The 27,299-nt window shown below is 36.4% G+C and overlaps 3 protein-coding genes across 3 annotated transcripts; 1 reads left to right on the forward strand and 2 right to left on the reverse strand.

Annotated features, from left to right (window-relative positions):
• Window positions 1-557: 557 nt before the first annotated feature.
• On the reverse strand, window positions 558-13,232 carry LOC127176932 (protocadherin Fat 4). The gene is made up of 10 exons (XM_051128781.1): window positions 13,055-13,232; window positions 12,034-12,220; window positions 11,568-11,912; window positions 8,122-9,032; window positions 7,821-7,998; window positions 6,661-6,841; window positions 5,284-5,534; window positions 872-5,200; window positions 673-774; window positions 558-577 (listed from the first exon to the last, which is right to left on the reverse strand). The coding sequence occupies exons 1-10, from the start codon at window positions 13,103-13,105 to the stop codon at window positions 558-560; spliced, it is 6,555 nt and encodes a 2,184-aa protein (XP_050984738.1). The 5' UTR covers window positions 13,106-13,232.
• Window positions 13,233-17,113: 3,881 nt separating this feature from the next.
• hmgb1b (high mobility group box 1b) lies at window positions 17,114-20,902 on the reverse strand. The gene is made up of 5 exons (XM_051130131.1): window positions 20,771-20,902; window positions 18,537-18,692; window positions 18,240-18,385; window positions 17,982-18,156; window positions 17,114-17,904 (listed from the first exon to the last, which is right to left on the reverse strand). Exons 2-5 carry the CDS (start codon window positions 18,681-18,683, stop codon window positions 17,773-17,775), a joined length of 600 nt encoding a protein of 199 aa, XP_050986088.1. The 5' UTR covers window positions 18,684-18,692; window positions 20,771-20,902; the 3' UTR covers window positions 17,114-17,772.
• A 1,677-nt stretch (window positions 20,903-22,579) lies between these two features.
• Window positions 22,580-26,427, forward strand: LOC127177564 (testis-expressed protein 26-like). The gene is made up of 7 exons (XM_051129898.1): window positions 22,580-22,873; window positions 22,962-23,046; window positions 24,019-24,184; window positions 24,380-24,533; window positions 24,676-24,852; window positions 25,307-25,384; window positions 26,240-26,427. The coding sequence occupies exons 1-7, from the start codon at window positions 22,861-22,863 to the stop codon at window positions 26,368-26,370; spliced, it is 804 nt and encodes a 267-aa protein (XP_050985855.1). The 5' UTR covers window positions 22,580-22,860; the 3' UTR covers window positions 26,371-26,427.
• The last annotated feature ends 872 nt before the right edge of the window (window positions 26,428-27,299 follow it).

Raw genomic sequence — 27,299 nt, forward strand, 5'->3', positions numbered from 1 at the left:
GATGTTCATGTATTTCTTTCTTCATTCGTTAAGAAATGTTTTTTTGACAAAACAAATCTGCATTTTTCTTCATATAATGGACTGATATGGTGCCCCGATTTTGAACTTCCAAAATGCAGTTTAAATGTGACTTCAAATGATCCCAAATGTGGCTGTAAATGATCACAGCTGAGGGTTGAGGAAGAAGGGTCTTATCTAGCGCAACAATCGGTTATTTTCATTAATTGGTGAGCAGAAGTGACTTCTTCAAAAAAACATTAGAAATCTTACTGTTCCAAAATTTTTTCACTGGTAGTGTAATAATTAATAAACTAAACTCAGTAATAAAAAAATGATTATTCAAAATCTTCTAAATAAAATGATGTATTTAATAGAATGACTAAATTATATTAAATATATATTGTATATAAATATATATTTTTATTTACATTATTTACTTAACAATAATATAATATAATATAATATAATATAATATAATATAATATAATATAATATAATATAATATAATATAATATAATATAATATAATATAATATTAATATAATGATTATAAAATAATCAATACTTCAAATACATGCCTATGGGCAATATCACAAAATTAGGTCAGAAACTTAATAATTGAAAAATATATTTAAAAAAATAAATGTAGAATAAAATAAAAAGTTATGCTTACCAAATGGACATTGGCAAGAGTAACCAGTTAAAAAACTGGAGCAGTTGCCATTCACACAAGGGAAGGAAGCACAGTGGTCAACAATACGATCACAAAATGTTCCTGTGGCATCAATAAAAGGCTAATTAATTTACAACAAATCTATTAAGATTAGACAGACATGAAAAGTTGACTCACTGCATAAGTTATATAACCATACCTTCATACCCTGGGCTGCAATCACAGATGAATCCTCCTTGTCTGTTCCAGCACGTTCCTCCATTTAAACATATCACTGTTTGACATTCATTATCAACTATAGTACAGTGCGGTCCTGAGAATCCATCTTTGCACAGACAAAAATAAGTTCCTGGATTGTTATAGCAGTTTCCCCCATTTTCACAAGGCTCCTTGGCGCATTCATCAAAGTCTAGCTCACATGCATCACCTGTAAAGCCTGCTGGACAAGAGCAGTTAAAGATCTCCACAAAATATGGAGATACAAATATAAGACTGGAGCTTTCCAACACAGCAACTTCCTGACTGATGTGAATGTTTCTGTTGCAAGTGGCACCATTATGGCAAGGACGGAGCATACAGGGGTCGCTGGTTATTTGGGATATAGTCACATTGCTTTGTGCTTCCAGTAACTTTTTATGTGTGTTTGATATTCCACTTGCCACATCTCCGGTTAAATACTGACCATTGTAGCTTTTCACTGCAGCCAGAAGCAGCATTTTATCTCCTTGCAACTTCATTCCAAACACATGCGTTTTGGACGCTTGTAAGTTAAAAAGGCTATCCAAAGCTTTGACAAATTTTAAATACTTCAAAGACAGGAATTCCTCAAGAGTAGATATGGAGATGTAAAACAACACGCAGTTGTCCAGAGAGACGTTGGTAAAGCCTTTGTAACTGACGTAGATGCTGTTGTTGACCGAAGGGTGGAGCTGGTCACTCGCTTCGACTGAAATATTATAGGTTGCCTCTCCTTGGTAAGGGGAGGACCACAAATTACACATCCCGAATGGGAAACTAAACATCCTGAGTGGCCCGTTTTTGATTGTACAATTGAACACATCCAGTTCGTCCTGATCAGTCGGTCTTACATTTCCGATTAGTCCTCCTGGGAAGGAACTTCCATAATATTTCACCAATATATTAATGTTTCTCTGGAGCGGTGCATTGTCATTTTCATCAAGAACTTTAATATGAAACAAAGTGGTGGAGGACATTGGAGGCTTACCAGCATCTTGAACCACAATATGTACATGAAAAAGAGGGTTGCGTTCCCGATCAAAGGGTCTTGAGGTAACAAGAACACCATCAGATGTGAGCGAAAAACCCTCAGAAGGTCTCATCATCCAGTATGTGAAAGGACCTTGATTTGGAGGAAGATCATCATCTGTGGCTGCCAAGGTGGAGACCAGAGTGCCAGCAGGTTGGTTTTCTCGGATGAACCCTTCAGTGCTCAAAAGTTTGGGAGGATTGTCATTGACATCATTGATGGTGATAGCTACCTTCGTGCTTCCGGTTACAGCAGGAGATCCCTCGTCAACAGCAATGACCGTCAGGTTATAGAAGGCCCACATTTCTCTATCCAGGTGACTGTTAACCGAAATCACCCCACTGATGGGATCTATAAAGAAGGAGCTATTGATATTTCCATGTTCAATGCTATAAGAGAACCTGCTCCATTCTAGGATCACATCCCGGTCCACTGCTTTGACTTTAGTTATGGAGGTCCCAATTGATATGTCCTCCGATACTGCTGCGATGTAAAGCATCGATTCAAACTCAGGGGGATCGTTTTCATCTTGTATGTGCAGATGTATCAATGCCTCATCAACATTAAATCCTGTAATGGCCCCTCTGTTTTTTGCAAGGACATGTAGGACTTCATCATTTTGGAGGCGGTTTTTTAAATCTTTTGAGATGTATATTATCCCCGTTTGCTCGTCCACCACAAAATTAGCTTTTTTACTTTGCCCCGCAAGTACGTAAAACACTTCTCCATCAGGACCTTGGTCATAATCTATGGCAACAACTCTTCCTATTTCAGTTTGTGGCAGCAAAGCCTCCGACACCATGAAGTTGTATAGATGTTTTTGAAAAGCAGGGATGAATTCATTAATGCCTACGATCTGGATGTGTATACGGGCAATATCAAACAAATATGGGACGCCGATGTTGGTGGCCTTGACTGTTAGTTCAAAATGCTGATTCTTCTCATAATCAAATATCTCTAAAGTGGTGATAGTGCCATTTTTGGTGTCCAAGTAAAAGAGATGGATGTCTCCTGCAATAAGCGAATATGTGATTTGGGAGTGAATTCCAGTGTCGGCGTCCTTCGCCCAAACTTGCAAAACTGTGGTGCCAATTAAAGCATTTTCTGAAATGGTAGCAATGTAATTAGTAGATGTAAATACAGGAGGGTTATCATTTAAATCTGTCACATATACAGTGATATCAAGTCTCTCCATCTTGGGATGCCAGCCTCCATCCTTAGCAATGACGTTTAGATGATGAGCTTTGAATTCCTCAAAGTCAAGTGGTTTAACCAGCATGATCAATCCTGATGATTCTCCTATGGAGAACAATCCATTTTCATTCCCACCATCAAAAGAATACGAAATAACACCATTGATGCCATCATCTTTATCTTTGCCTTGGATTTTTCCAATAACTGAATCAATGGGCAAATCTTCTGGAACAAAAAACTCCACTTTGCTGTCAAGAAAATGTGGTGCGAACAGGTTCTCAAGTGTAACTTCAAAACTGATTTCAGTCTGTGCAGAAAGAGGAGGAAGGCCTTTATCTTTGGCAGTTATTTGAAGTGTTAGGATGGTGTTAAGGCTATTCGCTAAAGTTTTATTTACCAGCACTCTTCCGGTGATACGCTCTACCTCAAAATAAACAGATCCATTGCCACCATTTTTAAAGTACTCAACACTGTTGTTCATTTCAAGAGAATCTTGATCTACTGCAGATATCTGGATCACTTCTGTTCCCACATTCATGGTTAAAGGAATTGGTACTAAAGACCTAAAGGGTAAAAACAAGGGTGGGAATTGATTATGCTGTACTACTATTACTAAAACAATGCTAGAGCTGTTCAAAGGAACCTTGCCGCAGTCAGCCGCCACAACTGTGAAAGTAAAATTCACAGATTCAGATTCATGGAGAACAATAGGCTGCTTGGTTGAAATTTCCCCAGTTGATGCATTAACCAAAAAACGTTCATTTGGTGGTTCAATGAAGAAGAGGATTTGCGCATTCTCACCAAGATCCCTGTCAGTAGCACTAATTTGTAATAGGAAAACCACATGCATCTTCATCTCAGGGACAGTGAGGGTGTAAAGCGGTTGATAGAAGACTGGTGCGTTGTCGTTGACATCTATAACGTCTATGGTGACGTCTGTGCTGATGCTCCAAGCTGAATCATTGGCGTTAACCTTCACTATGTAATGATCTTGATCTTCTCTGTCCAAAGGATGCAGTACCAGTAAAGTACCAGTGGTTTTATCAATACTGAATGGGAACTCACTATTTTGGCCGATGATTGTATACTCAATGACAGCATTTAGACCAACATCTTCATCTGTAGCAGTTATCTGAATGACTGAAAATCCAACAGGAGCATCCTCAGGAACCTCCGTGATGAAAATCTGTGAGAAACGAGGCGCGTGATCATTTGTGTCAAGAACCATAACGATAACTGCTGCAATAGCTGAAAGACTGTTGTTTTCTTTATCAGCAGCCTTAAGGGTAAGATTATAATATGGTGTTTTTTCTCGATCCAAACGTTTTGTTGTGAAAAGACTGCCATGAATTTTGTCTATTTTAAATGCACTCTCAATGTTACCAGCCAAAATGAAGTACTCCACTTCTGCAAACACTCCAGAGTCTGCATCGTTTGCTAACACATTACACACCCTACTTGAAGCCAAGTTCTCATACACTTCACATTTGTAGATGCTCTGCGAGAACACCGGTGGGTTATCATTCACGTCACTGATATTCAAATTAAGTTCAGCATATGATGAAAAAGGCGGTATCCCTGAGTCTCTGGCTTCAACTAGTAGATGAAAATACATGTTGGTTTCAAAATCTAAGGGATCCTTGACAGTCAGCTCACCAGTGCTGTGGTGAAGCTCAAAAACCTCCCCAAAGTTTCCAGAGGCCAGATAAAAAGACACTGGTGCATTTCTTTGTGTTTCTGCAGTCACAATAGCCACCAGGGTCCCTGTGGGTGCATTCTCAGAGAGGACGTCCTTATAAACTTGGACTGCAATATGAGGAAAGTATGTATCATTCTGGAATCTGACAGTCAGGGTTGTGGTGTCCATTTTAGGAAGATCAGCTCCATCCTGCACATGAATTTCAACTGTAATATCATTTCTTCTCTTCACAGAATCTGTCATGAACACTGTTCCTGTGCGAGAGTTAATGGAGAAGAGATGGGCATGTTGGCCATGCAGAGAAAAATTTAGTTTTGCATTCAATCCTGCATCTGCATCTTCTGCCATCACTGTGCAGACAACTGATCCTGTGAAATGAGAAAAAAATGTTTATTGAAACTGAAAGGCAATGGTCTAAAATAATGTAAAAATCACAATAGTGTATATTCACCTTTGGTTATCCCAGCAGGAACATTGGCCACATATGGTCCATAAAGAAAGGATGGGAAGTGATCATTCACGTCTTCAACTGTTACTGAAACAGCAGTGGAGCTCGAAAGAGGCTTTGTGGGATGTCCATCAGTGACAGTCACCAAAAAACGGTAAAAAGCTACCGTCTCTCTGTCCAAGACACCTACAGTGAATAAATCTCCAGATGTTTCATTAATGGAAAAAGGAAGATCCAGGTCATCTAAAGAATATCTGCAAGTGAAATATAAATTAAATATTTAGACAATTATATTACACTGGCTCAGTGTTGTTGTTGTAAAATAAAATTTTAAACATTAAAAAACATTAAAGGGATCCCCAGGTATTAAGACTTACATGGCTTAATATAATGTAAATGATGTCTCTTATGTAGTAGAAAACCCATGAAAGATTTACATTATTTTAAAAATTCACATGATTGCATACATATTTTGGACTATGGATGGCACCATTATTTCATTGACTTGAAATGGTTGCACTTGTGAGCTACTGTCGCTACCTGTTGCTACTTTTGCAACACAACTCAGAAAATAAAATAATAATACGATGGCCACAGTTACTGAAAAAGCTTACAGGTGGTAATGGATACAAGCGTAGGCTTAAACCAAATGCAATACCATTGATTGTCCCTACAATTAGTCTAAACACCCTCGGATATCGAGTGAAATCTCTGCTGAGAAACTCCTTTAGCAGCTGCAGCGTCATGACAAACATCAACATGTTTACATCCTGCCAGGATGGAATCTAATGTTTCTTGTCTCTGCCATTCGTAAGCTCTTTCAGTAGCTGTAGTCTACTAAAAGCCTCAAAGCCATCAGGGCTAAAGTGGAGAAAACAAAAACATGGGTCTTTAGGAAGTTTTCTTCATCCACAGGCATCTTTCCACTCTTTTCTTATTGCTTGAAAAAGCTGTTAAGGTTTATATTGCTTCTCTTGTTGCCCTTCGAATGCAAAATACAACCAAAAGCCACACAATGTGGCATTGTACCAGTATTTTATTTTCCAAGTTGCCTATTCCAACTTGTGTTATGGCAAAAATAGCAACAGGTAGCGCCAATAGCTCCAACATCGAAACAATGGCGACTCCACAATAGTCCAAAATATGTATAAAGCAATGTGGATTTTTAGATAACATAAAAACATGGGTTTTCTACTACATATTTCAGCAAGAGACATCATTTACATTATATTAAGCTATACAAGTACTAATACCCAGGGTTCCGTTTAAACATTCTAAATATATATATAAATAACACTAGCCCATATAAGACAAAACAAATGTGATTTTTACTGAAAATGCTAATATTATGACCACATTATAGTGTAATTATCAAATTACCTTAGCTGTCCATTGGTACCATCATCTAAGTCTGAAGCTGTAACTTTCAGAAAAACAGTCCCAACAGGTGAATCCTCCAATATGTGAGTCTTTAACAACTCACTGTCAAATACTGGAATGTTGTCATTGACATCATCAACAACAATAACCAAGGTGCCTGTGCCTGTCAGTGATGGAAATCCTACAAAGAATGGACAAATACATTAGAACAATTCTCTAAATATTTACTTAAATACTTAAATCTGGCTGACACCAATAAACCAATAAATGTTTTAAGGAGAAGTTCACTTCCAGAACAAAAATTTACAAATAATCTATTCACCACCTTGTTATCTAAGACGTTAATGTCTTTCTTTCTTCAGTCGTGAAGAAATAATGTTTTTTGAGGAAAACATTCAGGATTTCTCTCCATATAGTGGATCTCTATGAGGGCATCCGGCGTAAAACGTGCCAAATCGGCTTTGTGGATCACTCCGTGGTGGTGACCCGATAAAGGAAGCAAGAACTTCCGAAATGCAGTTTAAATGCAGCTTCAAAAGGATCTAAATGATTCCAGCCGAGGAATAAGGGTCTTATCTAGCAAAACGATCAGTTATTTTCTTAAAGAACTTTAACCTCATGTGCTCGTCTTGTCTAACTCTGCATGTACTCTGTGTATTCCGGTTCAAGACAGTTGGAGTAGGTCAGTAAACTCCCTTCTCATTTTCTTCTCCAGCTACAAAATCGTCCTACATGCCCTTTTTTTGTAAAGGGCGTTTGCCCTTCTTTGCACGTACTTTTTGTAAACACTGGGTCAGTACTGGGAGCTAGACAAGACGAGCATTTGAGGTTAAAAAGTATATAAATTGTCAATTTTTTTAGAAAAACGTCTGGGACTGTGTAGAACCCCTTTGAAACTGCAATTAAACTGCATTTTGAAAGTTCTAATTCCGGGGCACTATGGAAGTCCATTATATGGAGAGAAATCCTGAAATATTTTCCTCAAAAAACATAATTTCTTTACAACTGAAGAAAGACATGAACATCTTGGAAGACAAGGGGGTGAGTAAATTATCTGTAAATTTTTTTTCTAGAAGTAAACTTCTCTTTAAGGTTGATAACCAGTATATGGCAAATGTTAAAATTAGATAAGACGTTGTGTAAAGGAAACAAACGATTACCTGAATCAACAGCAATAACTTTTAACATGTACTGGCTTTTCAGTTCTCTATCAAGATCTTTTAAGATTTGAAATGTTCCATTAGGATGAAGTGAGAAAAGACTCTCATCATTTCCGGATTGTATAAAATATGTCAGCTGACCGTTAACTTCATCAGAGTCTTCATCAGATGCATATATCTACAAAAGACATATTTCACATCTTTATGCATCACTGAACAATACATTAATAATTCATCGATGAAAAACAGATTCAGATTCAACTGAAGAGAGTTAACTAAATCAGAAGTTCATCCGACATACCTGATGGGAGTGCTGAGATGAGTCTTTCCCATTTTCGAATACATGTAATGTCAGTGATTCGGTTGAAAAAAGAGGAACACAGTCATTAACATCCAGGACTGTGATGTTAATGGTTGCTGTGGCAGATCTTGGAATATCTCCTTGGTCTTCTGCAATGATAAAAAAGCTGTAGAGAGGCTTCTTCTCACGGTCCATCTTGTCTATCACTGAGACCACACCTAGAACAGAGTCTACCATGAACCCATTCTCTAAGACAGAGAACCGCACCTGCCCGTTCGACCCAATATCTCGATCACTTGTGTTAACTCTGAGAAGGCTTGTTCCACGAGGTACATCCTCATATACTGAAAGACTGTAGGAGCTTTGAGTGAACTCTGGATTGTTGTCGTTCACATCCTCAATAAGCACTGTAAGGTTCATTGAGCTGAACAACGGAGGAACACCTTTATCTTTGACGTTCACTAGGACTGTAATAGCATCCTCGGCTTCTCTGTCCAGTGGCTTTCGCAGATATACAACCCCAGTCGAACTATTTATACTGAACGGTTCTTCTTCTGCACTCTCAAAACTGAAAACAACTTCACTATTGGATCCAGCATCAGCATCTGTGGCCTGTATAACCACAACGACAGAATAAAGAGGTGCGTTCTCTGGAAAACTAACAGTACTTGGGGTTGTGATGAGTGGGGAGTTGTCATTGACATCCAGAAGATAGACGGTAACATCCACTGAGCTTGTGAGTCGAGCCTCTATGGGTAGAGCACGATCACTGGCCTGGACAATGAGGCTATACATTGCGTTTGTCTCTCTGTCTAACTTCCCTCTTAGACATAGAGCTCCATGCTGGTTTATAGAGAACTTGCTCTCTAGATTTCCAGATGTGACTGTCAAATCCACTTCTCCATATATACCTGTCAGATACAAGAAAAAGAGCACCAGAATTACACTAGAAAACATAAAACATACATAAAACATGAGCAGGTGACATTAGTAATCACAAGATTTACATACAAAAGCTTAGTATTTTAGAAAAGGCCATAATGTGGGCCAAATACTGGAATAAACTTCAATCCCTGAGGCTGAAATCAACTGTTTGCTATTAAGTCTGCTCCTAATAAGAAAATTGGAATAATAATCCACTAAATATGTACAGAATAAACTAGGGATGATGCACTGATTAAAATTCTGGCTGATATGAATACATTGATCATTATTTTCATTTTGTGGCATGATTACAGATAATTGGCTAATATTAAAATTCTATACTATTTTGTCAGACAATAAAATGATGATAGCAAAGGCATACCAGATTTACACTACCAATCAAAGGTGTTGGATAGTAAGATTTTTAATGTTTTTCTGCTCAGAAAGCCTGCATTTATTTGATCCAAAATACAGCAAAAGCAATAATTATGTGAAATTATTTTACTATTGCTTTCTATTTGAATATATTTTAAAATGTAATTTATTCATGAGATCAACGGTCAATTTTCAGCATCATTACTCCAGTCTTTAGTGTCACATGATCCTTCAGAAATTATTCTGTTTTTTTCAGATTTTTCATTCTGATCATGATTTTTTTATTATTATTATCAATATTTAAAACAGTTCAGTATTTTTTTTTTCAGGATTCTTTAATGAATAGAAAGATGCAAAGACCAGCATTTACCTGAAATAAAAAGCTTTTGGAACATTATACACTATATCATTCAAGCTCCAAAGCTTGGAGTCAGTATAATATTTTGGGGGTGGGGGGGGGTGATAAAAATGAGTACTTTTTTATTTAGCAATACTTTAAAATTGATCAAAAGTGATGATAAATACATTTACAATGCTACAAAAAATTTCTATTTCAGATAAATGCTGTTCTTCAGAACTTTATATTCATCAAAGAAACCTGAAAATTCTACTCAGCTGTTTTTAACATAATAAAAATAATAAATGTTTTTGAGCAACAAATCAGAATATTTGAATGATTTCTGAAGGATCATGTGACTGGAGTAATGATGCTAAAAATTCAGCTTTGATATCATAGGAATAAACTACATTTTTAAATATATTCAAGTATTTTAAATAGTTAAAACACATTTCAAAATTGTACTGTTTTACTGTACTTTGAATCAAATAAATGCAGGATTGTTGAGCAGAAGACACTTCTTTAAAAAACATTTAAAATCTTACTGTCCAAAAACTTTTGACTGGTAGTGTACAGCTTGGCAATTTAGTAAAAGGCTTGCTACAAATCCAAAAAGGACATAAAAACTCAGCTTTGAGGCTGAAAGCAACTGTAAAAACATTTCTAGACCACATATTTCCAGAACAAATGTACAGAACAAATCTCTATAACGGTCTATAACTCTATCACTATTGTTGCTAAGTTTGTGTGTAATCCTGAACAACCTAATCAAAACTTCCAAAAAGGGTTAAAAGAAACTGTGAATTTCACTGTGTACTGAATATGTGGAACACATAATATGCTTTATCCTGAACCTGAAATTAGAGAAGGCAAGACAGGGGGTTCTCCATTATTAGCAGCCAGCATCCCCAAGAGAGAAAACCCTATTCATCATCCTGGGACTGAGGGAGAACAAAGGAGAAATGACGTAAGATTTAATTAGACCTCTTCAGCCAGTTCTGCATTTCCCAAAGCTTTTGAAATGTGTGAACTTTGAGGTTGTGCTTGAAGGCAAATAAAAGCTATGACCTGTACGGCCCATTGTGGTAATTCTGTATTGAAGAGACTTACGTGTTGTTACACACCCTCATTTTGCTTTAATGTGTCTCAGTTTGAGTAAGGAATTGTAAAAACCAAAAACAAAGACAAAAAATTTAAAAAACCAGGCTTCAATAACAAGATGAACACAAGATGATATTCGCAACTGTTTAACAGTTTGGGTCAGTAAGGTTTTTCAATGGTTTTTAAAAGAAGTCTCTTATGCTCACCAAGCCTGCATTTATTTGAGTAAAAATACAGTAAAGACAGTAATTTGTGAGATATTAGTGCAATTTAAAATAACTGTTTTCTAGTACAATCTATTTTAAAATAAAAATAATTCCTGTCATGCAAAGCAGAATTTTTAGCAGCCATTACTCCAGTCTTTTTTTTCATCTTTAGTCAATTTTAATTGTCTTTACTATCATTTTGATCAATTAAACATTTTCTTGCTTAATAACAGTATTCCTACACTTAAAAATGAAGGTTCTTTACTGGCATCAGTGGTTCTATGAAGAACCTTGAACATCCATGGAACCTTTCAAACGCAGAAATGGTTCTTTAGATTTTTAAAATGTTCTTCAAAATGGTTATTTTAGGAACTGTTCACTGAACGTTTCTTTGGGGAACCGAAAATGGTTATTCTATGGTATCACTGCAAAAACACCTTTTTATTTTTAAGAGTGTATCTTTAAAAAAATAAAAAATAGTAGTGTATGTAGTGCAATGTTACCCTCGTCTAGATCTGAAACGTTTAGATTTAGGAAGCACATTCCAACAGGTGAGTCTTCCGGTATGGAGGCCGAAAAGGCGTTCTGGCTGAACACTGGTGGATTGTCATTGACATCAATCACATTGAAGTACACCCTGACCCTGGTGAGCTCCCTGTCCCCCTGCTGAGCTGCTGCAGTCAGAATGTAGTAGCGCTCCATCTCAAAATCCAAAGCACGGGACAGGAGGAATTCGCCAGAATGTGGATTGAGAAGGAAAAGACCATCGCCATCATCCTCCTGAACTGAGTACACTGAGGTTTCATTCTCCTTATTATTTAGCGTCTCCACATGTCCCACAATTGTCCCTATGAAGGTGAGAGACAAGACTGAATTGAAGTATTTTAGCAAATGCTTTTATCCAACAAAGTGCTCACAAAAACGATTAAACAACATAGAAATAATATAAAAAAACAATGCGATGCTCACCAGGTGGTGTGTCTTCCCTCACTTCAAATGAATACACAGATTTGGAAAAGTATAGTTGTGTAAACCTTCTACTTTGAAGTGGAGCCAAGTCTGATTTGTTTGTAGAGATGTTAAACCACTTCTTTTCATTACTGTTATCCCACTGTGTCCTTGGTGAACTGTTACAGCAAACACCATAGAAGAAAATCTGTGTGAACAAAAGAAGAAAATCTTTACTTTTGAATTAAATTAGCCACTGCTGGGAAAAAAATATCATAGAAATGGTGTAGAGCAAGAAACATGGAACAGTTCAGCCATTAAATCCCACGACATACAGGAAAGGGCTCTCTTTGTGAGAGACCTTTTCTAAAAGCAGCAACAGTACACCTTGATTTGTGTAAGGACTGAGCTTTGAAAGGTCTCCCCTTTCCACAGTATCCCACGCCAACCTGAATATGTTTCTTTATTTGGGTTCCCCAGGTACCTGCTTTTGTTAAGCTCTAAAATGTCAACTTAGATCTGGACAATCTGGTATCCAAAGAGAGGCTCCAGAAATAAAATGGAATGTTCTAATCCTGTTCAGTTGAATGCACCATAAACCTTCACTTTATAAACTTTTTTCTGGTTCATTGTATTATAAATCTCACTTGCTTATTTATATTTGTATTATTGATTAATTAAATTAATGAATGAATTAGAATACACTTACACACACACAAGTATATATATAACAACATTTAACATTACATATATAATGTATTTACACAATTACAGCATGCACATATTTATAATATAAATTACATAAATTCAAGGTAATTATATTAAATAATATATGAATAATTATATCAACATATACAAATATTAACATCTAAATATTACATATTTACCTTGTGTATTTTATAATGTAATTAATTAAACATTGCATGCTTAATATTATGTATAAATACTAAAATGCGTTCACAAACTTTTAATCAAGCAATCTTAAATTCTGCTTTCACAAAAACATTAAAAAACTTTTTTATTTGTACAAAAAACTACTCACCGTCGCGTAAATGAGAACTGCACTGATATGTGGTAATCCAAAATTGTTCATATTTGCTCCTATCCATTTACCTCTCTATACAAATAAGAACTTTTCTCGGACAAAACACATATTTGAAGATCCACCGGTTCTTTGTGTGCACCATCTCTCTGTCCAGTGTGCAGTGGTGGGCAGTGTGTGTGTGTGGCTGGTGGACTGTCCTCCTGTGCTGTGACGAATTTATTGGCGCTTCCTGTTACACCGCCTCTCCAACTGTAACGCCAAAATTCCCAGGTAACGTCAGTCAAATAAAAATGCAGTGTTCTTTGGTAACGTTACTTGACATATTTTATAGTAGTTAATGTCTATCTTGAAAATACAGTTGTGACGCCAGTTGTGTTTACAAGTCGCATCCGCAGGTCTTCCAGTGGCTTGATGCCATATCGGTCTGTCTACATTTAATGTGAACTCACAATGATCTATTTAAATGTTTCCCCACTCATATGGCAGCCAAGTGATCTTGCGGCCTCATTCTTTCTCTGTTTGAATTCAGAGGATGCCAGCATGGCACTCGCCCAAAAGGTGAATGAATGGAGGGAAGCTGTAAAAGAAGAGCAACCAGACAACCGCTGAAAAGCAGAATAAAAGAAAAGAACAACTGCGCGAATATTAATCTTGAAGCAACTCTGAATGAAATACTTCCAGACTGGTTTGTAATGGTGTTTTTATCCTGTTGTATTTTTATGTGTACAGTCGAGTAAACCAGTTAACAAAAAGCTTGAATGCGTTAGTTGGTACGTTTTTAATTCGTGGTTTCAGAATCTATAGTGACGCCTATCGGCCTGAATTCATTTAATTTCTATAATACCTCCTGGAGACAAACTGTCTGTTTATCCCTTACTTTTAATTCAGTACATTTAATTCAGTAACAAGTTAGCAGTAAGGGCGTTATAAATAAACGGCGTTACTAACGGCGTTATTTTGTCAGTAACGAGTAATCAAACGAATTACTGTTTCCTAAGTTACAACGCCATTACCATTACTGCCAATAAAATACGGCGTTACTATCATTTATTATAATATTATTATAATTTTATTTTTCAGTTCATTTGAATGGATGCGCAGCGTACCTGTATTTGACGAGCTGTAAACTCTAGTGTGAAGGCACACAACTAGCCGTCACCTTGTCTCACACACACGCAAAGAAAGATACAGAGGGACAGAGTCTTATACCATGCAGATTTGACGCGCTACGTGTAAACGATATTCTTTGTTGTATTTTCCTCTCAAAACAACTAAGCTCCTTTTGAATACTTCAGCTTTTAAGAACTGCTGGTTTCTCCGGTAGTAGGCGGAACTAATGTGCAAACAGCAAATCAGTTAGAGAGAACACAGACAACGTGATTAATATTCATGAACCCAGCAGCTCATTAAACCTTAGTGTGTTTAATATTGTTATTAATAGTAGAATTTGTGGTAGTAACAAGACGTTCATAGAAACACTAAATTACAAACAATATCACCACCAGTCCTAAGTTCAGTCAACATGACAAACATGCATTCATACATGGTTATTCTAATTACTAAAGTTCTAATGGCTAAAGTTTATAGTAATAAAGTATTATAATTATAATATTATATCAGATATTTAATATTAGTCTGGTGAGTAAACTAAAAATGTAATTAATTTCATTAAAATTTCATTCATTTAACATTTTTAATATTGGGGTCATCCAAGTTATTTAACATATTTACATTTTTTCATAAATGCCTTTTGTTCCTCAGACTTTTTTTTTTGCACTCTTCGCCTTGATTTGTTATAACCTTCATCAAGTCTCCACACAGTAAAAAAACAACAATTTAAGTCAACTTAAAATATTTTGTAACCTGGCTGCCTTAAAATTTTAAGTTCAGTCAACTCAAAAAAAGTTTATTCAACTTGAGGTGACAACTTAGATATTTGAGTTGAATCAACTTAAAATTTTAAGGCAGCTGGGTTACTTACCCATCTGTTAAGTTTAGCAAACACAAATATCTAAGTTGTTACTTAGTACAACTTAACATTTCAAGTTGACTAAACTTATTTAGTTGACTGAACTTATAATTTTAAGGCAGCAGGGTAACATATTATTTTAAGCTGACTCAACAAATTGTGTTTTTTATTTTTTACAGTGCATCAAGTCTCACCCGACTGGAACAGTGCTTTATATGCCCGGTCTCTGGTGTTTCTAGTCAAATAAACATATTTTCTGAACCGATAATTTAACATTAAACCTGCACACATTTTTATATTTAGTTATATTAAAAAAAGTTTCAGTTCTTTCTATCTTTTATCTATCTATCTACTCAGGAAAAAGGTGGATAGTACTCCAAATGTTATTCCCGGTCTGACCGATTAGTACAGCCCAACACATGACAATAATTGACCATTTTCAGCAGCAATAATCAGCAAAATTTGCAAGTTCCATTCGGTTCTGTGGTATTGTTTACGTTCAGTGCCACAAATATGGCCAATTGATGATGCATCGTGAGAGCACTCTATTGTTTCTAAAGCAAGTGTTTTTTCTTTGTTATATTATTTGGTTTATTTCTTTATATATCAGACAGGTGCTTGACAGGTGCTGAAAAAAAGTTGTAAATAAAACCAATATTTTTGGAGCATGTTTTACAAGACAATACTATTTCAGTCTCTCTACTTTAATTTTCTCTACACTCTATTTTCACATTTAATTCAATGTGTTACATGCCACTTTTTTGCAATTATTTGTCAAATTTACTAGCAATTACGAGTGAAAATTGCTTCTACAGAGATTTTTTTGTCCTCATTTAGTGAGACCACAGACGCTAAAATCACTGCAAGCATCACGCGCACTTCAGTGTGTGTAGTAAAAAAAAACACTCGTCTGCTCCATTAATTAAAAAAGAGACATACAGAACATGTAGGATTCACATTTAAATGGTATTTTTGCCTCGTAATATGTACAGACACTAGTCCACATTGCGGTTTGATTTAAGTGTAATGAACTACTTTTGATTAATTCATTCAAATTCTGTGACATTCCGCGTTATTCATTAAATAACGTTTTTATTATTCATTAATTTCCGCAACGCGGAAATCATAGGGCCCTAAAATACCTATTGCATCTGTAAATCCTATACAAATTTAACTACAGAAATATGAATTCAGCAAAGCAAAAGCTGGTGTCTTTCTGCTAAGTAAATTATAGCAAGTGAGGCACAGATCAAACATGTATTTTTAGACAAGTTAAAATCTTTCAAATAATAAATAAAAATCGCTATACATTTTAAAGCATCTTGGTTTGTACTGCTACAAGAACCCAATATGTTTTCTTTAAAGTAGTTTCAAATCTAATTTAAAATCCAGAGGCACTCTCTTTGCTTGTCAATTGCAATCAAAAGGCTCCATTAACCACATTATTCAACTGATTAGTGTTTAAATTAACTATCAACTGCACCCCTCAAGCGCCCTCTGGCGGATCTAGAAACAGTCTGCCTTTTTTTCTAGCCTTGAGGTGTTTGTCTTTTTCAATCTTCCAAGTGTTTGCCTTGAGACCAAGTAATAGTAAATTATGTTGTACTGCTTGGTTTATAATTGAGGAGCTATGACACATATTAGGGTTAAGCGCTTTTCTATAGTGGACATGTTATTTAACCCAGTAACTGATGTTACAATGCTTTGAACTGGTGCTTTAGAATACGCTGCAATTTTAATTTTGCTCTCGCTTGCAGCATTGGTCCTTGTAGAGGATGTCAAGGTGAAACCTGAATAAGATGACATCATCGATGCGTGTGTAGTAATAGTAAACAAAGCGGATACACATCACGGCCACAAGGTGTCGCTCTATTTTCATATTCCATAATAGACATTCAGTGCTTATTTCTAGTCATTAACCAAAACATTTTGGTTTTCAGGTTACGTTTATGCTATATGATAGGAGTGAAAGTGTTTTCATTTTTGATAACATGCTCCATTAGACAGCATTAATTTGTATGGCAGAGCATGGCTTAATGCAGCGTTCTTTATGTATATTGAACATAGTAACTAGATACTTCAAAAACTTCCCCAAAGTGCTACAATGTTTAATTGGCTGATGCAGATCATTTCTTTGTTAAACCTGCAGTATTAATGAAACAGTTCATAGTACAACACATACCTGGGCCGATTACACATCGCTCGTCACTGATACAATCACTGCAGATGTAAAGTATATTAAATGTAATCGCAGTCACTACAGAAGCTACGGAAGAAAAAAACAGGAAATTTTTCTAAAAAAAGAAATGTTTACTTCAGACACATTCTTGAATGTCAAACAAAGCTGCATTCTTGTAATTAGAGTGGTATTCAAAGTACAGTTAAAGGACCTTATGACGGCAAATACGAAAAATATTTTAAAAACTAATATGATAGTGCACTACAGATCTACATAAACCAGATAATTGTGCTATGCACCTTCAGAGAAACAGTTCAGTTCATATCATTCAACCTTAAACTGTTCCTGGCAAGAACTACCACTAACAAAAACAAAGATAACAAAATCATAAGACTGAAGACACATAGTGTTAACTTTACAAAAGGAGAATAACACTGTACATCTTAAAAACGTCGCATATACACAGCCTAACAATTCTTGTTTCTGCTGTATTACGTTTAAAGATGTGAATCGTGTACAATTGGGTTTATGGCATGAACAAGAACCTAGGCTACATCAGTAGCTAATCTACTCATCATCCTCCTCCTCGTCTTCTTCCTCCTCCTCCTCATCTTCTTCATTTTCATCCTCATCATCATCCTCCCCACCATCTTTTTTGGACAAGCCTGCAATTCCCTTTGTGCGGTATAGAGCGATATCCTACAGAAGATAACAACATTAACAAACAGGCCAGGTGCATCTACAATCAAGACTATTCAGGAATAAAGAAACTTTACCTTGTCGTATTTCTCCTTAAGCTTCGCTGCTTTCTTCTCATACGGCTGCTTCACCTCAGCCGATGAGCTGTTCCACATTTCTCCAAGCTTTTTGGCAATGTCTCCGATGGACAGACCTGGATTCTCCCCCTTAATCTTAGGACGGTAGTCACCACAGAAAATGAAGAACGCTGACCTTCGGGGCGAAAAAACATGCATTAAACCAAGCCATATTAAAAAATTACAAATTTTCAATAGGAGTGCACAGCGTGAACATACGGTGGTCTCTTGGGCGCGTTGGGATCCTTAAATCGCCTCTTCTTCTCACCCTTCGGTGGGATGTAGTTCTTCATTTCTCTCTCATAGCGAACTTTATCTTGCTTGGCCATATCCTCAAACTTACCCTTCTCTTTGGCAGACATTGTCTGTTCAGAATGAGAAAAGGCTGTATCAAAAAGTGCAAGGTACATTAAAAAGCAGATTTTTGCAAAGATTTTTTTTAAAAATAAGCCTAAAAGCACAATATTTCCATAATATAAAGGCATAATATTTATCAGCGTTTTTTTAGAAGAGTACCTTCCATCGCTCTGAACACTTCTTGGAGAATTCAGAGAAGTTTACAGTGGCTTCAGGGTGCTTCTTTTTGTGTTCTTCACGGCAGGTTTGCACAAAGTAGGCATAAGAGGACATCTTTCCTCTGGGCTTCCTTGGATCTTTCCCCATTTTTACCCTCTGGAAAAAAAGATATGCTCAAATAAATGAAAGTGACATGCTGTATTCTTTCACATTTATGATGCAAACACTTCCTACATATGTGACCCTGGACCACAAAACCAGTCTTAAGTTGCTGGGGTTTATTGTAGCAATAGCCAAAAATACACTGTATGGGTCAAAATTATTGATTTTTTTTTATGGCAAAAATCATTAGGAAATTAAGTAAAATGTTCCATGAAGATATTTTGTAAAATTCCTACTGTAAATGTATGAAAACTTAATTTTTGATTAGTAATATACATTGTTGAGAACATTATTTGAAGAAATTTAAAGGTGATTTTCTCAATATTACGATTTTTTTACACCCTCAGATTCCTGATTTTTAAATAGCTGTATCTCGGCCAAACATTGTCCTATCCTAACAAACTATACATCAATGAAAAGCTTATTTATTCAGCTTTCATATGCTGTATAAATCTCAATTTTGAAAAAATGACCCTTACGACTGGTTTTGTGATCCAGGGTCACATATATGTAATTCTATCTATCTATCTATCTGTCTATCTATATATGTGTGTGTGTGTGTGTATATATATATATATATATCGTAAAATCATAAATTGATACATAAAATATATGACACTGCACAAATACACATTTAAATATTTTTATATTTATTTTTTTATATTATTTATTATTTTTATGTTTTATATTTATTTTCTATTTATAATTTTAGGTACTGTGATGGAGTTTAAAAAATCAACACAAAATGTTCAGTGAAATCACATTATTGAGATGGACAGGGAGACGCACAAAGACCGCCTCAAGTTCACGGTGAAAGACAAGGACATCCTCCATTTCGTGAATAAAAACACATATTTAATTATTTGCTATTCATTCCCACTGTTTTCCCACTTCATGTGTATTTTTCATCAACTGAACATTCATGGCAGCATCGCCCAAGAGCGGGCAGATATATTGCATAGGGCCCGCCTTAAAATGCCTAAACGGTGCAACAATAATATTTCTTCTTCCATTTTGAAAAAGCCGTCTTCATGAGAGAAAGTCCCCCTCAATTGTCTCCTCCCACATTCCTGGGTAATTTCGAGGACCCAAAATCACCGCACTTCGTCCGTTTTTCGCCCCTGGCCCGCCGCTTTCCGATATTATCGCCTCCCCTATGGAAGAAGTCGCTCTGTATGGACACAGTGTCTGTAACTATAAGCGCTATGCAATGGGAGATCACTCTCGTAAGTCCGCCGTTCAACTGGAGCCACATGAGCACAGCTAGCAGAGCCAACATGGCTTCCTCACTCTCTCCCTTTATGTCTGCCAGCCTGAGCCGCATACACACAACACCGGCGGTGGGAAACAATATAGATAGAATTTTACTCCCTCTTTCTTATTCGCTTTTGCTTGGAAAACATCAGAGTTCACTAAAACAGACCCTCGGGCTTTCGTACGAGTTAATAAAGGAATGCAAACGAGCTTGGCTGAATTTTATTTTATTGGTTAAGTTGAATGGCGCTTACACCCCGTCCGTCTCCATCCCCCGCCACTCATAGGCAAAACGCACTGAGTATCCTCCGCAAGCCAGCCATATTATATTACAGAACACGGCCGCAAAACGTCCCGTTCTAAACGACCAGAGGGAAAAATGCACAAAATGACTAGTACATTTTCTTGGGACTGGTAAAATGATCCGAGGTGTTATTTTAGTCTGTATGTGAGAATGCCACGCACGTCACTGGCTCACACAATAACAGCTTTAACTGAGACCCCAAAAAGCTAACTGCTTTAGCTGGGATGGCTACCTGACAAATATTACAGCCCACCCCATTGAAGACAATTATAATACTGTCATTTCACAAGGAAAAGGCGATACTGTTTTATCTCCAGAAGATTTTTTCAGTCAGGACATTTCACTATGTAACTAAGCGCACTGACTGAATGACTGACGAATAGATTCCGACAAAGATTGGTCGCTCTGCTTTCACCAAATACGCAACTACCAAGGGAAAATGTGTTGTAATATACGACGTTTCTTGAAAAATAGTTAATTAAGGCCTTGACAAGCATATTTTGGCAAAACTCACCAGCCTTCTCTATCTGCAGCCTCTGTGGATGCCTAGATAATGGGGCTTTGAAGTACAATAACACCGATGCGCGCTCTTCCAAGTGCGTGCAGAACCCTCCGCTCACGAGAGACACAGTATACAGTCACGAATCCTATTGGCTACCGCCAAGTCTTGAGCGCCTGTGATTGGCTGTCGCCACACTATAGCCCCTACGAGAGCTGAGGTGTGGTTGGCTGTTCGTCGGCGAAACGTCATATTTTTTCAACGGCGCGTGAATATGAAAAAACATCCATTGACACAAGCGTAATAGTATCAGACGCCGTTTTGTTCTGCCGGGTACTTACTGTAGTACATGTAAGCACACTGTTGTCGTTTGAGTAAAGGCTTTAAATGGCATGACTAATATTTGCTTTGAATACATAGTATTTCAGGGATTTGACGGGACAACTGCCCCTCGATAACTGTCGGAAAAAAAGAATAGTGTATTCTTACTACCAGGATGGAAATTACAGGGTTTTAGAGGGGTCTGGACCGCGAATGAAGGCTTTAACCTCTTTAAAGTGTATCAAAACATTTTTTTGGCAAATTTAAGAAACGCCATTCTATATATTAGATGAGGAACGTTTCAAAATAGAGACCAATTCAATCAATATAAGCTAATTAATGAATTAATGCATTGATTATTTTTTCTTTTAAATTGTTAGGCATAAAACAGTGATTTAATAAACATGAGTCACCTGAATAGGACTTTATAATTTAATGAATTGTAAATGAACAAAATAAGTAGGCCTACTTTATTATTAATATGTTATTGCTCCTTGATAAATATCACATTCATCGTTATCAAAAACCCGGTTTTATTGACTTTAAAAAATAAATCGAGCAATCCATGCTATTATATCCTTCATAGGCTAATGTGTGCTTTCTTTCCAATTGCTAGCCTATATGTGACCCTGGACCACAAAACCAGTCTTAAGCGTCAGTTTTTAGAAACTGAGATTTATACAGCTACATCTGAAAGCTGATTAAGCTTTCCATTGATGTATGGTTTGTTAGGATAGGCCAAGATACAACTATTTGAAAATCTGAAATCTGAGGGTGCAAAAAAATCTAAATATTGAGAAAATCGCATTAAAGTTCTTAGCGATGCATTTTACTAATCAAAAATTAAGTTTTATATTTACGGTAGGAAAAGTACAAAATATCTTCATGGAACATGATCTTTATATCCTAATGATTTTTGGCATAAAAGAAAAATCGATCATTTTGACCCATACAATGTATTTGCTACAAATATACCTGTGCTACTCATAACTAGTTTTGTGGTCCAGGGTCACATATGTAGTCTAGTATAGTAAATCGGTACATTTTCATTTGTTTCTTGTTTCTGCATCTATGTTTCTGTGATACTTTGGCAATAAAAAATATAAATCTTGGAATGCACCCCGCTCAGTATTTTCCACTGAGAGGCGCTACGCCCTAATAAAATCAATTCTTTTAGTTTGGAGAGGATCTTGAGGAATGTAACGATACTTTTAACAAAGAAACATGTGAGAAAACAAATACACCTCATGGACTATTAGGCTACAATCCTATTTTTTCACGTTTTAATGTTTTGTTTTGCATATATAGTAATTATTTCCCTCAATATTGCATTATATACACAGAGCTTTTTTTCAGTATGCCGATTGCAACCTTTTTGGCAGCTTGACATTGTCAGCGGTCTTTGGGTTTTCGTGCATGCGCTCAAGTGCGTCACTGTACTTGCTAAAAGACCCCCGCGGAGCGTCAGTTAGCACTCGCTCCCGCGCCCGTTGTTTTGCGTTTCCTAACAACATCAGTTTACAGATAACATCAGACAGGCATTAGCAATTCAGATCGACAGGTGAAAACTTTTCGAAAGAATTTCAACACCACAACAGGTGCGTCACAAGTAAAAGTCAGCACTGGATTATTGCTAGCAGTCCGATCCTCTTCTTGAAGCGCACTGATCTGTAAAACGACGGAGCTTCTAGTGAACAGCACCTGAAACAAACAGATCCAGGACAGTTTCTTGTCGTTTCTTGACAGTAGCAGAGGCAGATAATCTCCTATCTGTCAAGACAACCATGGCAAATTATGGTTAGACAAGTTTATTGTGATTTTAATATTTTCAGTGTGTTATTTAAGTATAGTCCATGTTTGTTTTTCACTGTGTATTTTAATCTAGATGTAAACAGAAGATGGGAAGCATTTGAGACCTCTCATAAACGAGATTTCATCTATAGACCCATCTCATCTATTCCAATGCTAAGGTGAGCTTTTTAACAAATGCAGGTTCAGAAATTAACTTTTCCATGGGGAATTATTTGACTCAGAAACATCTGACAGACGTCTGTAAGATGTCAGTTTTACATACAATCTAAATCATAAACATTTTAAAGTCATCTAATAGACGTCTATTTGACATCTGATAGGAAACGTCCTACAGACGTATTGCAGACGAGCAAACACTCTAAAAAAGATGTAAATGCAGAGGCCAAATAGATGTCTCCGAGATGTACTTGTGCTGTCAGGGCAATTACTTAAATCAGTATTTTAAACTGTTTGTCAATATTTGACAAAAATCGTTATTGTAGATTATTGTTCTTTATATTGTAATAATGATTATTAACATCAATATTAAAACTATTTTTGTTTCATTTGATCACGTCACATTCTGGCTTCATAGACAACATCCATGACGTTAGCCAAGTCTAGTGCAAGTTATGCAAAAACTCAGGTTATAATCACTGTAGCTACGAAATTAATCTTTTTGTTTGTATTTTTCTTGGTTTGTTTATGTTTTTTTACATCGTATCTGCACTGTGTTGTTTATGAAGAGGGAATTCGCAAGCGTCCGCGGTCATCAGCGCTGACAAATCTAAGCGCCTCTGATTAGCCAGTGCATTCCTAAGTTCAACAGAAACGCGTTTGATTGGTTATAAGGGTCAACGCTGCACAAAACAGTACGTAAAAGCAATCTGATGCAGTGTAAGCGAATCTAAATGTAATTCCGTGAAATGACACTTTTCATTCATTTTCACATTTCATTTAAATCATGACAGCCAAAATACATTGTTTAATTGTGCAGGGGCATTTTTAGCCTTTTTGTCTTGAATATATGGGCATTTGTGTTCATTTTGGTGGCATTTTTGCCACAAGCCCTATTTATTTCTGACCCTGAACAAAAGTTACAAATGTCAGAGTTAGGAATAATCTCACTTATTATTTGTTTCAAACAAAAGGCCGAAAACATCTGGCAATATCTACCGAAATTCATACTCACTGGGTGATCCGGTTGGTGCAACTGGATACAGTGAAGATTTCTGCTGGAAGCCTGTGTCAAAGACTGCTTGCATAAGGTCTGCCACAGCATCAGGAAACCGAAGAAACAATCCACACCCAAGCCAGGTCAATGGCACATTTTGTAATTTATTGTGTTAGCATTGATGTATAAAAAGTCTGCTTGTCCTAATGCTTGTGTGCGTATGTGCACTGGGACAGTAACTATTTGTGTTCTGTGAGAAAAAAATAAGTCATACAGGTTTGGAAAAACATGAGGGTGAGGAAATGATGGCATACGTTTTCCTTTCTTTTATCACAAAGGCATTCATGGTATGGAAGCATTCTGCAGATCAAATTAAACGTTTTGATATTAATTCACATCTTCAACACTCTTTGACTGAGAAGGAAATCCAAAAGGCTCTCAGTGCCCAGTACAGGTCAACCTACAGAACTGACTTTCTTGGATTACCTCAAGGTGAATTTTAGGAAATATTGACATTTGCTTTATAGGTTTATTTCAAAGGCATTTGAATCTTAGTTAATATCAAGATCTTGTGGTTCTAAAGATTATTGTATGTCATAATATGGTGACTTTTTATGCTCTGTCTAAATTGCAGGAATTATGAAGAACCATACAATCTTTACACCCTTTAACTGCAGCCATGCTGTCAACTACTATACCCAGACTGAAATGAGACACAACTACCGCCCACCCAAAACAAAACTTGAGCTTCTGGGGAACAACTCTCGCTATGGGTGCAATAATCTGCATGGTATAGCAGCAAGGGGTATTGGTAAGCTTCCACTTCCACTTTATTTGAAACTGATATGACAGCCAACCCTAGCAGTAGCCTGGACACACTGTAAACACAAAGAAGTAGACACACAATGATCATAAATAAAAGAATAGTTGACCCATTTGCTGAAAATGTACTTACCCTCAGGCCATCGAAGATGTAGATGAGTTTGTTTCTTCATCAGAACAGATTTGGAGAAGTTTAGCATTACCTGTACATCACTTGTTCATCAATAGATCCTCTGCGGTGAATGGGTGCCGTCAGACTGAGAGTCCAAACAGATCATAAAAACACCACAGTAATCCTTTATTTATAAGAGTTAATCAGCCAGTTAACTGACAGTTACAAAGGGAACACTTGATAATTATTTATTCATTACTAACAAAACACTAATATAAAAGTATAGCACACAGATTAGAAAAGGATAACACACTTTCCTTTTATATTTTAGTTCCTACAGTGATTTACAGTCACATTAATAACCAAGAAAACAGCAAACTGGAGACCACCTACAATAAACATTTTGGAGGTAAACATATTAATGTCTCTTCAATGCTAAAAACAACCACACCTCAAATGTTTCAACAGTTTTGTAAGAAATTGCCTGATAAAGGTGAGAAAGAATGATTCCAACTAAAATGTTAGAATACTTTTAGGTTTAAATGCATTACATTTTATATACAGTTTTATTCCTTAAAGATTTAAAACTAAAATCAAATGAATTAGATTAATATCACAAATCCAGTAATAGCAAGAGTTGTGATATTTCCTTAGAGTATCCTGCTATAATCTTGCTTGAGAAACAAATTGAATGTTCAGTCAAACCAAAAATTATTCAGACACCAGATAATAATTTTTTATATTTTATTACCAGTGGGTGCAGGGTGCATTTATGTAAGTGAGGATAGCAAAATAGAGTCAACTGTGACATATTATACCTAAAACGTCTTCATACAGTGAACTACCAGTAACATTAATTAAAATTTTGGAACAAAAATTATTCAAACACTTTGACCTGAGCATGTTTTGCTTAATTTAATTGCTAATGCAACAGCCACAGACTGAACAAAATTAACCATAACTTGGTAGTTGGTCAACAAGATGTTGATAATTGTGTAAATATTCTCACATTAACAAATATCTGAAATTTTGGTTGATTATAATCCATTACATACCTTTCTATCAAATCTTATCTGACATTATAAAGATGAATTTGTTCTTCTCATGAATGAGTTCTTCTCATTTTTTATTACCATTTTTAAACTATAGCGAATAAACTGTAAAAATGTGAGAAATGTTAAAGGTGTTTGAATCATTTTTTAACTGTAATTCCTAGTAGTATTTTATTGTGCTAAATATGAATTGTTTATTTTACTTTTACCAGAAAGAAAGGATCTGAAGACATTGCACATAACTAGCCGCTCTGCTGATGAACGTAAGGTGAAGAAGAATACTGTATCCGTGCAAACCCCTTCCACATTGGAGAGGATGTCAGCCTGGCCTGGGCCTTTATAAAGATGCCATTTTGAATCATGAAAAGCTATATACAGGTGCATTTCAATAATTAGTATGTCGTGGAAAAGTTCATTTATTTCAGTAGTTCAACTCAAATTGTGAAACTTGTGTATTAAATAAATTCAGTGCACACAGACTGAAGTAGTTGAAGTCTTTGGTTCTTTTAATTGTGATGATTTTGGCTCACATTTAACAAAAACCCACCAATTCACTATCTCAGCAAATTAGAATATGGTGATATGCCAATCAGCTAATCAACTCAAAACACCTGCAAAGGTTTCCTGAGCCTTCATAATGGTCTTTCAGTTTGGTTCACTAGGATACACAATCACAGGAAAGACTGCTGATCTGACAGTTGTCCAGAAGACAATCATTAACAGTTCACAGAGTGCTGTATCCAAGCATGTTAACAGAAAGTTGAGTGGAAGGAAAAAGTGTAGAAGAAAAAGATGCACAACCAACCGTGAGAACTACAGCCTTGAGAGGCTTGTCAAGCAAAATCAATTCAACAATATGGGTGAACTATACAAGGAATGGACTGAGGCTAGGGTCAAGGCATCAAGAGCCACCACACACAGACTTGTCAAGGAATTTGACTACAGTTGTTGTATTCCCCTTGTTAAGCCACTCCTGAACCACAGACAATGTCAGAGGTGTCTTACCTGGGCTAAGGAGAAGAAGAAATGGACTGTTGCCTGAAATGACCAGTGTTAAGTTTCCACAGTCTGTGATGATTTGGGGTGCAATGTCATCTGCTGGTGTTGGTCCATTGTGTTTTTTGAAAAAAAAAAAAGTCACTACACCCGTTTACCAAGAAATTTTAGAGCACTTCATGCTTCCTTCTGCTGACCAGCTTTTTAAAGATGCTGATTTCATTTTCCAGCAGGATTTGGCACCTGCCCACACTGCCAAAAGCACCAAAAGTTGGT

This window comes from Labeo rohita, chromosome 15 (assembly GCF_022985175.1).
Source record: "Labeo rohita strain BAU-BD-2019 chromosome 15, IGBB_LRoh.1.0, whole genome shotgun sequence".
Classification (NCBI taxonomy): Eukaryota; Metazoa; Chordata; class Actinopteri; order Cypriniformes; family Cyprinidae; genus Labeo; species Labeo rohita.

Coding starts and splice junctions, on each gene's coding strand:
- LOC127176932 (XM_051128781.1), bottom strand. CDS start 13,105: ATGAACAATTTTGGATTACCACATATCAGTGCAGTTCTCATTTACGCG. Junction 9,033..11,567: donor CGTTTCAGATCTAGACGAGG/GTAACATTGCAC, acceptor TGTATCTGACAG/GTATATATGGAGAAGTGGAT. Junction 6,842..7,820: donor AGTTATTGCTGTTGATTCAG/GTAATCGTTTGT, acceptor CATTCTTTGTAG/GATTTCCATCACTGACAGGC.
- hmgb1b (XM_051130131.1), bottom strand. CDS start 18,683: ATGGGGAAAGATCCAAGGAAGCCCAGAGGAAAGATGTCCTCTTATGCC. Junction 18,157..18,239: donor AACGCGCCCAAGAGACCACC/GTATGTTCACGC, acceptor TTCGCCCCGAAG/GTCAGCGTTCTTCATTTTCT. Junction 17,905..17,981: donor TTAAGGAGAAATACGACAAG/GTAAAGTTTCTT, acceptor TATCTTCTGTAG/GATATCGCTCTATACCGCAC.
- LOC127177564 (XM_051129898.1), top strand. Junction 23,047..24,018: donor TCATCTATTCCAATGCTAAG/GTGAGCTTTTTA, acceptor TTCAAACAAAAG/GCCGAAAACATCTGGCAATA. Junction 24,185..24,379: donor ACAATCCACACCCAAGCCAG/GTCAATGGCACA, acceptor TTTATCACAAAG/GCATTCATGGTATGGAAGCA.